Source organism: Pogona vitticeps, chromosome 2 (assembly GCF_051106095.1).
Source record: "Pogona vitticeps strain Pit_001003342236 chromosome 2, PviZW2.1, whole genome shotgun sequence".
NCBI lineage: Eukaryota > Metazoa > Chordata > Lepidosauria > Squamata > Agamidae > Pogona > Pogona vitticeps.
In genome coordinates this window covers 249,940,140-249,953,615 of record NC_135784.1, presented here as the reverse complement: position 1 = coordinate 249,953,615, position 13,476 = coordinate 249,940,140, and the positions used below count along the sequence as shown (strand labels likewise).

Sequence of the window (13,476 nt, the reverse complement as noted above, 5' to 3'; positions counted from 1 at the left end):
AAAGGCCAGTTTGAAGTAGCACAGAGTTTGCCTAGAAGTAATTAGCATGGAAGCCAATCACAACTCTGGGAGAAGTGCATTCCACACTCTGGGAGCAATGGGGAAACGAGCTCCTTCCCATGTGCCTGTCAAGTGGCCATTTGCAAATGCTAGTATTCTGAAGAGGGTCTTTCCTAGGGTTGCCAGATAGATGGGTACCAAAAGGAGGACATACTGTAAAAAGATAAAAAAGACGACAGAGGAGGACGTATTGAATGTTTCATTTGAATTGTTCCAGATTAAACCCCAAATCAATACAATTTTATTACAATAGCTGCCAATAAATGTCTCTTAGTGAACCAACCAAGAAACAGACATGTTAAAAATAAATTCAATGGAGGCTTTTTTTCCAAATACCAAAAACATTATTTAAACAGCCAATTGTACAATTATTACCTTATAATCTTTATTAATTGCACGACATATCCCAGCACCTGCTGTTGTTGCTCTTTCACTTGCGCCGAGGCGAGCTCTGTGAGAAGGTTCCTCTTTCGATCCCGCCTCGTTTTGCTGCAGCCGCGGCTGCCGCCTCTTCTCCCTCTCCCTCTTTCTCTGGCAGGCGCCTGCGGCAGAGCCCTGCTCTTGCTCTGGCTCCCCTTCCCTGCAGCTTCACTTCTTCTTTGCCAGCCTTCCTCAATCTTTTCCAGCCGCTCCTGCCGTCTCTCCTTTCTCGACTCCTGCTACTTGCTCAAGTAAACCCACAAACTTTCCCCCCCTTTTTTAAAAAAAGATCCTATCCTATCTCCTTTTGTTTTGCCTGTTCCTTCTCACTCGTGGTGTGTGTGTGTGTGTGTGTGTGTGTATCTTGTTCTCTTTTCCTTGCTAATCTTTACATGCAGCTTGCTCAAAATGAAGCAGGAAGTCACCTCCAGAAGCAAAGGCTCCATGTGGGTGTGGTGACACCAAAGTGGTGTCTTAGATTGCGACTCCATCAGAGACTGCTTTCCACCTTCCACCTCTCCCCCTCCCATCCAAAATTATAACATAATGTTTTGTAATGTCATAATATTACAAAAGCCAGACATTTTTAAGGTTTTAGCTTTGCCTGCCGGACAGAGGACATTAGGCTAAAGGACATGTCCTCCTTTTGCCGGACATCTGGCAACCCTAGTTTTTCCAGGATACCTTAACACTTAGAAAGGTTTACAATGAGGTAAGTGGTCCTATAGGCAGCCAGGCTCCAAGCCATTTAGGTTTTTAAAGGCTGAAACAAACATCTTGAATTGGGTAACTGGCAACCAATGTACAGTAGGTCCTTCATTGGAGCCATATCATCTTGATACACTGCACCACTAAGTAGCTTAGGTGGTGTATATTGCACAAGCTGAAGCTTCTGCACTCTCTTCAGAGGCGACCCCAGTAACCAAAACTTAACTTCACTAAAGCATGGATAACTGTTGCAAGGTCAAGTTGGCTGAGGTCATTTGCTACTTGGTGCACTAGGCTGAGTTGTGCAAAAGCACTCTTCACCACCATTGCCACCTGGCGGCCAAGAGACAATGCAGAGCCAACGAGTACTCCCATATTATAGACCTGGCCATCCAGGATGAGTACATCCACTTCCAGAACACATTGATTCTCAATATCTGAATTAGACTTTCTACTGACCAGCAGCACCTCTCTGCCTTTAAGCCGTAGTCTATTGCTTTTCTTTCCAGCAACAATGGTTGTGATCTGCTGCACTGGGAGGCAGTTTAGATATAAACAAGGACTTGTTTCACAAATTATAGCTGAAAACAAAGTAAAAATAAAATTGGAATTTTTTAATGGTTTAAGACCTTCACAAAGGTCTTAAATCATCAAATAAAGCCTGATCAGGGGGGGAAATGGAGAAGTTAGCATTAAAAAATTATTAGTATTGTGAAGTAAGTTCCTGAATTTATTTACAGCAAGGTCTCATTTTTACCTCTAGTCAAAACAAAAACATCTGTTTTCTTTGTTTTCTTCCTTTTTGGTCAAAAGAAATATTCATTTCACCACAGAATGATGAAACTGCAAAGCTTCCTCAAAACCTGGGAGGCTTAGCTCTCAGTTTCAACATATCCAGCCTCTATTATTTCTCAAAAAATGTCATTTTCTATTTGTGTGGAGATTGTTTCCATGAGCAGCCAATCCCAAAGGTGTAACTGAAATAAACTGGGCTCTGAAATCTATTTAATCAGCACAATATTGTGGCCATTTTTAAATCTTAGCAGATTTATAGGTGGTGTCAGGTGGAGCAGTGGTAGCAGCAGTGATAGTTCTTGCCATTCTTGAAAGTGTCATAATTAGGGATAATTAAATGTGTAGATTTTTGGATTTGATTTATACAGATATGTCCATCAACGTCACAGGCTTATTACCTAAACTAAGCTGCTCATTCAGATCAAAACCTCATGTCAAGTAGGGTTTTAATTCATAGGGTGCCAGACAGTTTTGTCAAATCTAATGGTATCAGAACAAGCTGCCCTTTGAGGGAGCAGCCAGAACAGCAGACAAATCAAAGCATCTGAGGACCTGGTCAGGAGTCCACAGAAGCTTACGCTGAATAAAACATGCTAGTCCTCAAGGTTCCCCGATACTCTTGGTTTTAACTTTTGCTGCTACCTGCTTGAATATTTTTGTCTCTTTGCCATGGTCCCACTTGGTTGCTGCTTTTGCCACTCAAGCTGGGGCCCCTTCACTCTTCACAGAGACTACTGGAAAAAAACACCGAGTAAGCTTGAGATTATTGACTCAGTGGGTCTCATTTGCTCTCCCCTGAGCATTTCCTGCCATAATGGGAGTGACAAGGCACTAGCAGAGTCCAACAAGGTCCCACAAGCCTGAGTCCTGCTGTATACAGTCACTGTGAGGATGTTTGGGATAACAGGCTATTTCACAGAGGCCTATATAGAAAAACCAAAATAAACAGTGAGTAGCCTTTGGCAGCAAGTCAATGTTGGTGGCATCATCTAGATCTTACAAGTGTTACGCTTACAGTTTTTTCTAACCAAATAAACAACGCTGTGCAGGGGTTAGTGTTGGATTAGGGAAATCAAAGTACTCCTCAGTGACTCGGTGTGAGAGTGTCCAGGGCAGGAGTCAATCTTGGTACCTTCCACAACCCCTTGGGCTACTTGTGAGAAAGAAGGTTATGCTTGGCATCCATTGCCAGGGTTCTACCAAGGAAGGACAGGCACATTGCTTGGAAACATTTATATGGCTGCATGGGAACCAGCGGTGCCTGGAGGCAGGACAAGAGAAGAACCTTTGGGAAGGAGAGGAGGGGAAGCTATTAAGAGAGAGAAGCAAAGGGCAAGTGGCAAAAAACAGAAGGCGGAGGACATGTGAAGCTCTGCTCCAAAGCGGTTCGAAGGCCCATGGGGCCAGGAAGTCCTCTACCATAGCAGCTATACCGATGTAGCTGAAGAACATCTTGCCCCAAGACTGGTGCCAGACAGATCTACCATGGAGAGACACAAAACCTCCCAGATCTGCCAGAGGCTGAATTTGCAGTGGGCCAGCCTGGACCTGCTCCGGCACTATTCCCCCCAACTCCACCTATGTCAGCTCCCACTCTGCTCAGTTGTATCACTGGCAATGTGAACAGCAAGTTAAGAGACTGTGTCAGCTGGAGTAAGGCCACAATGCGAAAGATTAGCACAAGAAAAGGCTTGGTCACTAGAAATCTGAGGTGTTAGAAACCACACTATGGGTTTTGGAGAGGACCAGCAGAAGGTGAAGTTTAACCACCCTGTTGGAAAAAACAGGATCATGGGAGGTAGAAAGTGCTGAAACATCCCATTACAGTCAGTGAGCCACCTACATCGGGTTCCAAAATAAAGCTCTAGTTAACTGCACCAGCTGTTCTCCTGCAAGGTGATCACCAACGCCACAGGCTCCTTTGACATCCCCTTTCTCAGAGAGGAGCTAGGGAACCACACACTCATGAACCTCACTGGATAATGCTAGGCTAGTCACTCCCTCTCAACCTGATCTGCCACACACGTTGTTTTGAGGATCAAATGGGGAAGACAACAGAAAGGCACTCCTTGGAAAAACGGCGGGATAGAAACAAAATGAAACAAATGAATTAAGTACTGTACGATAGTCCAAGGTAAAACTCCTTGAACAGCAGATGTTTGGGTTACAATTAGAATATCTGTATTTCATATTGAACAATTATACTTTGTACAATCTAGCATGCTTTGCTCTGATGCATGTGCAGAGCCTCAGCATAAGAAGGCTGGTCTTTTCACATCATTTCAGACAAAGGAATAGTTCTGCATGTAAAATAATATATGCAAGAAGTCAAGCTTCTTGTTAGTTCCCTGCATGAGCAGGAGACTGAACCTTCTGTGCTAATGGCACTTACTGGATGGGGCATTTTCCTTAAGCAATGCTCAATGGATGAAACTCTCATGGACTTAGGTGGATCCTTTTTGTTGTTACTTAATCATTCAGTCATGTCTGGCTCTTCGTAACCTCATGGACCAGAGCACGCCAGGCCCTCCTGTCTACCACTGCCTCCCAGAGTTTGGACAAATTCATGTTGGTAGCTTTGATGACACTGTCTAACCACCTCGTCCTCTGTCGTCCCTTTCTCCTCTTGCCCTCACACTTTCCCAACATCAGGGTCTTTTCCAGGGAGTCTTCTCTTCTCATGAGGTGGCCAAGGTATTGGAGCCTCAGCTTCAGGACCTGATAAAGTGGTCAGGCACCCCCATTTCTTTAAGAACTTGCCACAGTTTGCTGTGGTCCACACAGTCAAAGGCTTTTGCGTAGTCAATGAAGGAGAAGTAGAGAGAGAGAAAGGGCAAGAAAATCACATGCCTTTTTGGAAAATGATGACAATGAAGTTTTTACTGCAGCAGTTCGGTTACAGATGGTTGCCCACATAAAGTTATGATTGAAGTTATTTTTACGTTGTCCACTTCACAACTAACTTTTTATAACTGATGGCAAAATAGTATTTTTTTCAAAACTTTAATCATCACTATTTTATGTTCACTCTACATATATAAAATAAAAAAGCACTATATTATTTAAGAAGAAAAGAAAATTGGTGCTACCAAGAAAAGATCTTGTTATAGCTAAAAGCAGCAAAATGTGAAATAGTTACATCCACAAACCAAATTGTAAACAACTAAAAGGAAATAATTGACTGACATGCCTAGTACCTACAAAGTGACAGATCAACTAACAATATATAAAAATAAGAATCAGACACATGCACACACATGCACACAAACAAACAAATCTGCCTATGGAATATTTGTCAAAAGAAATATTTGCTCTTTGTTTACAATTCACACTAATAAGAATTTCTCATGTCCTGGAGATTTTCTTTTCTTTCCAGATATGTTTAACAAATCAAACTGTACCCTTATGTAAACTTAAGGATTTGCTGGTGAGGGCTTTTTCTATAAAGAAACCAAACCATCAATTGTACTTTTCTCGTTCAGGTCCTTTGCAGAAATATGGAAGTTTTAATTACTGCTGCCCTCCTGCTGCCCTTCTGTTCTTCCCTCCCTGCTTCTGAACACACCAAATGCATTGCTTTTCTTTTGCTTCATCGAAGCTGCAAAGCTGTTGTGATCCTGTTGTAAAAACATACATAATTAAAGCCAAGTTTTGAGGACATGCCCCATTTACTGACCTCGACCAACGGCCTCGGTTTGCGCTCTACTGCAAACCTGAAGTGGCAGAGTTCACAGTAAGTGGTATTCGAAGATGACAGCCAATGCTCCAGGCAGCTGCGATGAATAGTCCCCAGGGTTCCTGTACATTCACAGGGAGAAAGCAAGTCTTCTTGACTGCTGCCTTCGTGGCAAATCCTGCACATTGGTCGGTCATTGAAAGGACTACAGTACAAGAAAGAAAAGTTCTGGGTTAGGACCGGGTTCGCACAATGGGGGAAACCCCAGAATCATTGGATCCAGCACAATCATATAAAGCTAAATCCATCAGCTCAAATGGATTCCCTTATAACAATGTCTTTTGACAGTACGCCACAACACAGAAACTAGTGTAACGAAAGCAGAGGAGTTAGCAAGGCTAACTTCATTCTTCAAAATGATTCAATCAGGGAAGCCAACCAAGCACCACACTAGAGTAATGCAAATTCGCAGGTCCTATTAGAGAACCTGATGAGGCACCAACTATATAACAAATTTTGAAGCACAGACTTGTCCAGAAGGGTGGGTTTTCCGAGTCTCTTTGTTCTAACTGCCTCAGCTCTGATGCAGTGATAGCAGCACATTGTGCTATCCGACTAGGTTCCAGGAAAGGAGTGCACTCTATTTCCACTAGGCTGAGAGATGTTCAGGCCCACTGTGGCTTCAGGATTTGTATGCAGCAACAGGTCCTGAAAGGGTGATGGCCTCACTGTGCAAGGTCCTGTCTTCATGAAAGAGATGGGTTGCTCTGGCTTCTATAATTCCAGGATAGTTTTAGACTAATCTTGGTGATTTCATTATCTGTCAACACCCTGGCTTTTTTACATGATGATGATGCCTGTGCTTTCCCAGCATTTCTGCACATTTGCTAGTCTATTCTCCCTCTCCTTTCTGTGCTCTGTTTTTGCCTCTGGATTGATCTTTTGGCTGGACTGAACTGCAGCTAGAGGAACTTCACAATCATAACAGGCTGCATGAGACTTGTAAGATTTTAAAAGAACAGAGAAAAAGAAAGAGAAAACCCTTAGAGATCAATGAGGTTCTCTAAACAGATGACCAGTTTACAGAGGCTGTTTTGCTTTAGAAATCACCTTCTAGAGCATTGGTTCTTAACCTTTGTTACTCAGATGTTTTTGGACTGGAACTCCCAGAAGCCTTCACCATCAGCTCTGCTGGCTGAGGTTTCTGGGAGTTGCAGTTCAAAAACACCTGAGTAACAAAGGTTAAGAACCACTGTTCTAGAGCTTGGATTTTTTTTTTAAATTATAAATGGTAACATTCTCTGTTACCTGTTATTTTGGGAGTTACTAGGGCATCAACAACTGGTAATGTTGTTACTTTTCCACTATGATGAGTAACATTTACTTATTACTGTTTCTTGTTAAGATTTTGGGAACTAAAATGATTTTCTGTGGTTATTTTAAGAAAGATTTTCTTCTGCAAAATGGAAGCTATTTTCTTATCAGTTTAGATGGAATATTTTATTTATTTATTTATTTTATTTATATCCCGCCTATCTGGTCGGTTAAGACCACTCTAGGCGGCTAAAGAACCCAGAAAAGAAATTAGCAACGTAACTGGTAATCCAGGAAGATACTGAAGAAACTTTTGTAGGAGAATATTAATGTGCTTCCTTCAGGGTGTGTGTAAAATAACAACAAATTACTCTCAAAAGGTAACTTCCCAGGCTCGGTTTCAATCTCATGCCTTTTTAAAATTGGATCACTTACAGACATTGGTTTTCATGCCCTTCTCAGTCATTCTCTCTTTTCAAGTGTATTTATGGCACACAATCCTAGGCACACTCAGCCTTCTTTTTCTTTTTAGCCTTTTCCCCCATCACTGAGTTCATTCTAATTATTGCAAAGTTATTCAAGAAGATCATCTTCAAAGTTATACTAGACATAACCAAACACTATTAAGTGAATTCTATTGTTGTGCCCCTTAAAAATGGCATTATATATATCCTCTTTGACACATCATCCATCTTCCAACTGACAGTGAGAGGTTTTCTGTGATAGATATTGTAGGAACAAACTGTACATATGGCAGACCAAGATGGAAACATAAACTTGTTTTCCAGTCCACATTCTGTCAAGAATAAAAAAATGTATTTCATGGCATAACTTTTGTGGCTAGACCCCTAACTTCCATAACTTCCCTAACTTCCTTCCTCTATTATACCATAGCCATTTGTCTTATAATTATTTATTATTTGCTACATTTATGTCCCCCATTTCACCCAAACAGCTCAAAGCAGCGTTAATGACTCACCTCCCCATGTTATCCTCATAACAACCCTATGAGGATGAGGCTGGTCCAAGGTTACTACCAGTGAGCTACACGGCCCACTTGGATTTGAACCTGGGTCCCCAGAATCCTAGTCTCCCACTATAACCACAACACCACTCTAGCTCTTCCACATGGCACCAGTTTCTATCCATGCCATTTTCCTGGGCCAAGCATACGTAAGGGCCCAACCTGCTCTTCAGGTTTTCTTTGTCTTCCGTTGGATTTAGCTTTCCACAGAAATAGCTGCACTCCCTACAAAGTAGTTCTCCAATAGGCATCAAGTAGCAGAGGTGATTGCCTTTGCAAAGAGCAGTGTCCTGCAAAGGAAGGAAGGGTTATCCTTAATGAAGCTGAAAGGTACACAGAAGGGAAAGTGACTGGCTCAGCCGCCGCCACTTTGATTCATTGACTATCTTTTTTTTTAAAAAAAAAATGTGATCAGTTGCTTTTCTTGCTCCTTGTGCTCCTATAGGTCTTTACAAATTTAGGAAAGGGTTCCTGAAAAGCAATAAAATGAAAGAAGATGGTCTTAGGAGAGATAAATAAATAAATAAATAAATAAATAAATAAATAAATAAATAAATAAATAAATAAATAAATAAAATAAAATAAAATAAAATAAAATAAAATAAAGCTAAGGTTTCATGCACAAGGTGTTCCTCTTGCTTTCTGACTGGGATCTTGCTAGTTTTGGTCTGAGCATGCTTTTGAGAGGCCTTTATGGGTAAGAGAAGAGGTCTGGAAATTCACATTAGCAGTATGCCTTCCTAGTTAAATTCCTAATTTCTGAAGTGCAGTAAGACAGATTTTACAGATGACAGGCATGGTCTGTTTTGTCCCCTTCCCGTATAACAACTGGAACACAAGAGGTCTGATTTAACTCCTCACATTGCAAGTTACGGAGACAGCCTCTGTATCTGCATATTTCTATCCCAGCATGTCCATCTATTTTCCTTCTTAAACATGACATTCTTTGGCACCTCAGATATAAATCAGGATTATTTTTTACTCATCTAGCATATTTGCAATCCCAGATTTATTTATTGCTCATATGTACCTCTTGATGTTATCACCCACCAACTCAAGGTAGGGTACACCAAACAGCATTAGCTCAGGAATCCAATATTGTATTCAGTTTGCAGGCAGTATAATGTACCACAGTCTTTCCCAGCCTGGGTCTTGCAGATATTTTGAATGACAATTCCTGTCATACCCATGGTCTTGCTCAGCTGAGCCCAATGGAAGTAATAGTTCAATGCAGCTGGAGAGCTGCTGGTTTGGGAAATGGTGTTGGGTCTGAAGATCAAACTTCCTCTTGACCATGGATCTCTTAGGGCAGCTTTTGCTCAAAGCATTGTCTTCCAGACTAACTAACCTCTCCTGTGAATGTTGTACGACATGTCATATATATTACTCATATTTCCCTGGAGAAACAGCAGGACACAAATGCCACGAACAGATAGATAAACATATACATGTTTTTCAAACCATAACCATCCTTGTTGCAAAAAAGGATGTATTTCACCATGAACATATGAACCTATCAATTTAACAACATGATTGAAGTGGAAGTTTGAAATATCTAACTTTCGTTTAAAGCTATGAACTCCCTGTAGAAGTTCCCAGTACAACAGCCACTATTGTAAAGAAAATCTATATCAAAACCAGGACATAGTTCTTTAAAAAAACAAACCAAACCAAACTCATAAGTGGATTGCCACTTTGAAAAAAAAATAACTTTCTCCCCAATTACACGTCTTTTTTCCTCCAAGGCATTTTTGCGGACATGCACTGGCTGACTGCTGACTAAACTTGCTAATAAGGTTGCTGAAGAATTAGATATTTTTTAACTGTACAAGAGAGAGAGAGAGAAGGTTTGTTGTGCCGCGACAAACTGCTGTCTGTCAGCTGTGAAAAATCTCATGCGACACCACTGCTGAGACCTGCTCCTTCCAACATGCACGGGAAAAGCAGAGTTTGTGCCCATACTTCGGAAATATATCTGCCAGCTGGTGAAGAGGGAAAGGAAAAGTCTTTCATACTCTCCACAGTCCATGCAATGTATAAAAGAGGATTTTAGGGATTTTCTCAAACACAGAACTACACACAGACACAGCAGGGCTCAACAGCACAATGGCTGTCATTAGGAGGCAAGGAGCAGTACACACAAGTCAGCAGAATGTCACTCCTGAAGTTTTCTTCTCCGAAGCTGAAGAATTTGTTTCCTCTTATACACGTCGCCCCCGGCACATCCTAACAGCTTTCCTTTCTCATCTGCTTTCCTTGCATGCAGCCAGAACACCAACCAAATCTAATCACAAGCAACAATTACTAAGTTATAAGGAGCACACCAATTTAATTACAAACTCAAAAGAGGGAATACGTAAGTGACCAATCTCTGCGCATGGAGTCCGTCAAGCGAGCCGGACTTCCTGTCTAGAAAAGTGAAGGTGCAGAACGGCCGCTTCTAACCGAGTTTCAGTTGTCACTGAAACAGACAGGATTTAACTTAGTTTCGAAAATAAAGACCCGTGTCTGATCGTGCAGGCTCAATATCTATCATTCCATCCCGTCTCGTCTCAGCACTTTCTTCCCAATACACTTTAATGAGCAAATCTGCCCTTCCCGTGGCTTTGGCACTACTGTACCTCTGTGTGGCAAGAGTCCGTACTACCGTTGACAGCAGCTGCCCGTCCTTGGCCGAAACTTGCATGACATACTGCGGCTGTCCATTCACAAGGTTGCTACAGTCCTCCACAGTCTTTACCACCGGAGCTGTGGAGCTGGTGCAGTCTGGTAAGACTTCGGGCAGGTGACTGCAGCGGCTGGTTGTCATGGTAACAGACAGCAATTACTCTGCTAATGGCTTCCACATTCATACAGGATTTCCATCTAGGAAAAAGATTAGAAAACAATTTATTGAAGACAGGGCTGCTCAGAGTGAATGTCGGCAATATATATATAACAAGCCACCACCGGCTTCTTTATCATTCCAATTCAGCACAGTCCAAATAGCACCATTTCTTGTTACAGTTTTCTTTTTTTTAACGCAAAAGGGGTGGGGGGAACCACTGCTTGTTAATAACAATGCAGCAAGCACCTCAATGTACAAGACTGTCTTATTGATTCTCTTTGAAAATGAGAGATTTTTCTCCCCTTGAAAAGGAAAACAACCACAACAACAACTAGCCGCTGCTAGAGCTGGGGATGATTAGCCTTAAAATTGTAAGGGTTTGAGAAATTGCATTTCTGTCAACTGTATAAATATATCTATATCTTTAAAAGCAATTTTCTTTCTTTGCTTCTCTCCACAGATTTTAATCCCTCGGTGTTAAATGGAAAGACTGAAACCTTTTGTCTGTTTCACACACACCCCACACATGCACACACACACACTTCATGCTAGTTACACAGTGGAAGACATCTAGTTTTGTGATCACACTTCAACTCTGTCATAGCCTTTCTCCATAAACAAAGTTGTGCCTTTCGTGAGAAAGTAGACAATAAAGCATGGAATCCTTCTGAGGAAATTATCCATCATTGCTAAGTGCATTACATCATCAAGCGTGGAGCACAACACTAAACCCAATATTTAACGGCACAGGGTTTCTTTGACACTGAGTCCTGGTGTTAGCCACATTCTGTCACAATCTATGTTGCAAGATGAGGTTAAAGAGAAAGGTGGAGAAACAAAATCTTATTTTATAAGTTTTTGTATGCTACTTTTTCTTCTCCTAATTTGTGGAAGTAATTTATCGGTTCCACACATGCCCGCAATCAGAGCACTAGTGGCAGTCCAGCACCATCTTTTGACCTCAGAGTGCTCTTGGCAACCTGTTCTCTCCCAGAAGTGCTGGACGCAGCTCTCAGCAGCTTCGGCCAGTTGATGTCCAAGACATCTGCAGAGTACCAGGTGGTGAGAGGCTGCTCTGCAGGTGTGAACAAAGAACTATATCTGTTTCCCTGTTTATTATTTTATTTATTCAACAATTAATGACTGGATTCCCAAGTTTTGATCAGAAACAAGCAGAAAGTTCAGGTGAAACAAGAAAGAGGTGTGTGTGTGTGTGTGTGTGTGTGTGTGTGTGTGTGTGTGTGTGTGTGTGAGAGAGAGAGAGAGAGAGAGAGAAAGAGAGAGAGAGAGGGAGGGAGGGAGGGAGGGAGAGAAGATAAGTGTCTGGAGTAATGCTTCCAGAAATTATATGAACAGGAAAACTTTTTTATTTTGTTTTGGGATTTTTTAGATGGAGGTATCTATTATTTCCTTCATGTTTTGGTTTGTGTGTGTATAAACAACCTGTTTCAGATTTTTTAAAAAATTTGAATATTTTTTTCAAACCCCACTGTGAGTGCTTCTGCTGTTCCTTGGAGAAGGTTACCTAATTCTTTCGTGGGCACCATTTTTCAACACAGAAAGGGCATTTTGGTTCCCTTCTGCATCCCCCCTTTTTTTCTGGCTTCCTTCTTTTTAAAAAAATTGCACTGTGTGACTTTTTTAAAAGAGTCCTTTAAAATGTACATAGCAATAGAATAAAATCTTGACTCTGTTTCTCCTTCTGAGAGTCTATTTGCCATACTAAGGGCCCCTCTGCTGGACTAAGCAGGGTGGGGTGGCACCCCCCCTTTCCTTTTTCCATAAGCAACCCCCCACTAAGGGTCGTTGTCGTTTAGTCGTGTCAGACTCTTCGTGACCCCATGGACCAGAGCATGCCAGGCCACTAAGGGTAGAAACATGCAATAATGGAAATGAGGGGGGAAAGGAAAAATATTGTAACACATTAATTCCATGTGAGCTTTTGTAGTTCAAAATCTATTTCCCTATATTTCCTTCTTTCTTTTCTTTTGCTAACATGCCTATGACTTCAGAGATGGTGACAGAAAACAGTACCTCTGAGCTTTCCACTTCTCCGTCTTGCAGTACCATGCAAGTTGTAAGAAACAATACGTACTTCGGGTTTCTGCATGCCTTAGCAGGTTGACTTCACTGGCTGACACCACTGAGGTAGTATGCAGAACACACTACATGACACTAGATACCACCCAAATAACTCATCACTGTTGCACTACTTGCTAGTTGGCTAATGTTTAATTACCCATTTAGTCTGCAATTCGGTCATCAATTGGTACAAGACTGCATTTCCCAAAGTTTGCCCAATATCTGATTGAGAACTGTTTTGACCATACATACAGCATGAACCACAGTGCTGGAGTTTGTGTTTTTATTCTTTTTCTTTTTTCAAAAATAGGAAGGAATGGTTAGAAACCCACACCATTGTGGTGATTATTTTAACTTCCTTGCATGCATACTGCCTCTGCGCTACTTCAGAGCAATCCCATTGCTCACAGAACAAGGAAGAAAAGGAATGGCACGGCGATCCAGATTTACAAAGAAAATGAAGCACATGGTTAATTCTAATACCATTAGCACACAAAGAGACGTGGAAGAATGCAGACTTATGAGAACAGAAACAACAGTATCTCAAAGGAGTGCGCGCAGGGACATGAT

At 41.6% G+C, this 13,476-nt stretch overlaps 1 protein-coding gene across 4 annotated transcripts in view; it reads right to left on the bottom strand.

Annotated features, from left to right (window-relative positions):
* MARCHF3 (membrane associated ring-CH-type finger 3) overlaps positions 1-13,476 on the bottom strand; it is a 180,933-nt gene that overhangs the window by 65,832 nt on the left and 101,625 nt on the right. For all 4 annotated transcript variants that reach the window (XM_078386218.1, XM_072992399.2, XM_020790680.3 and 1 more), the window contains 2 exons: positions 10,619-10,862; positions 5,660-5,864 (listed from right to left, as the gene is read on the bottom strand). In XM_078386218.1, the coding sequence (XP_078242344.1) occupies positions 5,660-5,864; positions 10,619-10,806 (393 nt within the window). In that variant the 5' untranslated portion in view covers positions 10,807-10,862. The remainder of the gene's footprint in view (positions 1-5,659; positions 5,865-10,618; positions 10,863-13,476) is intronic.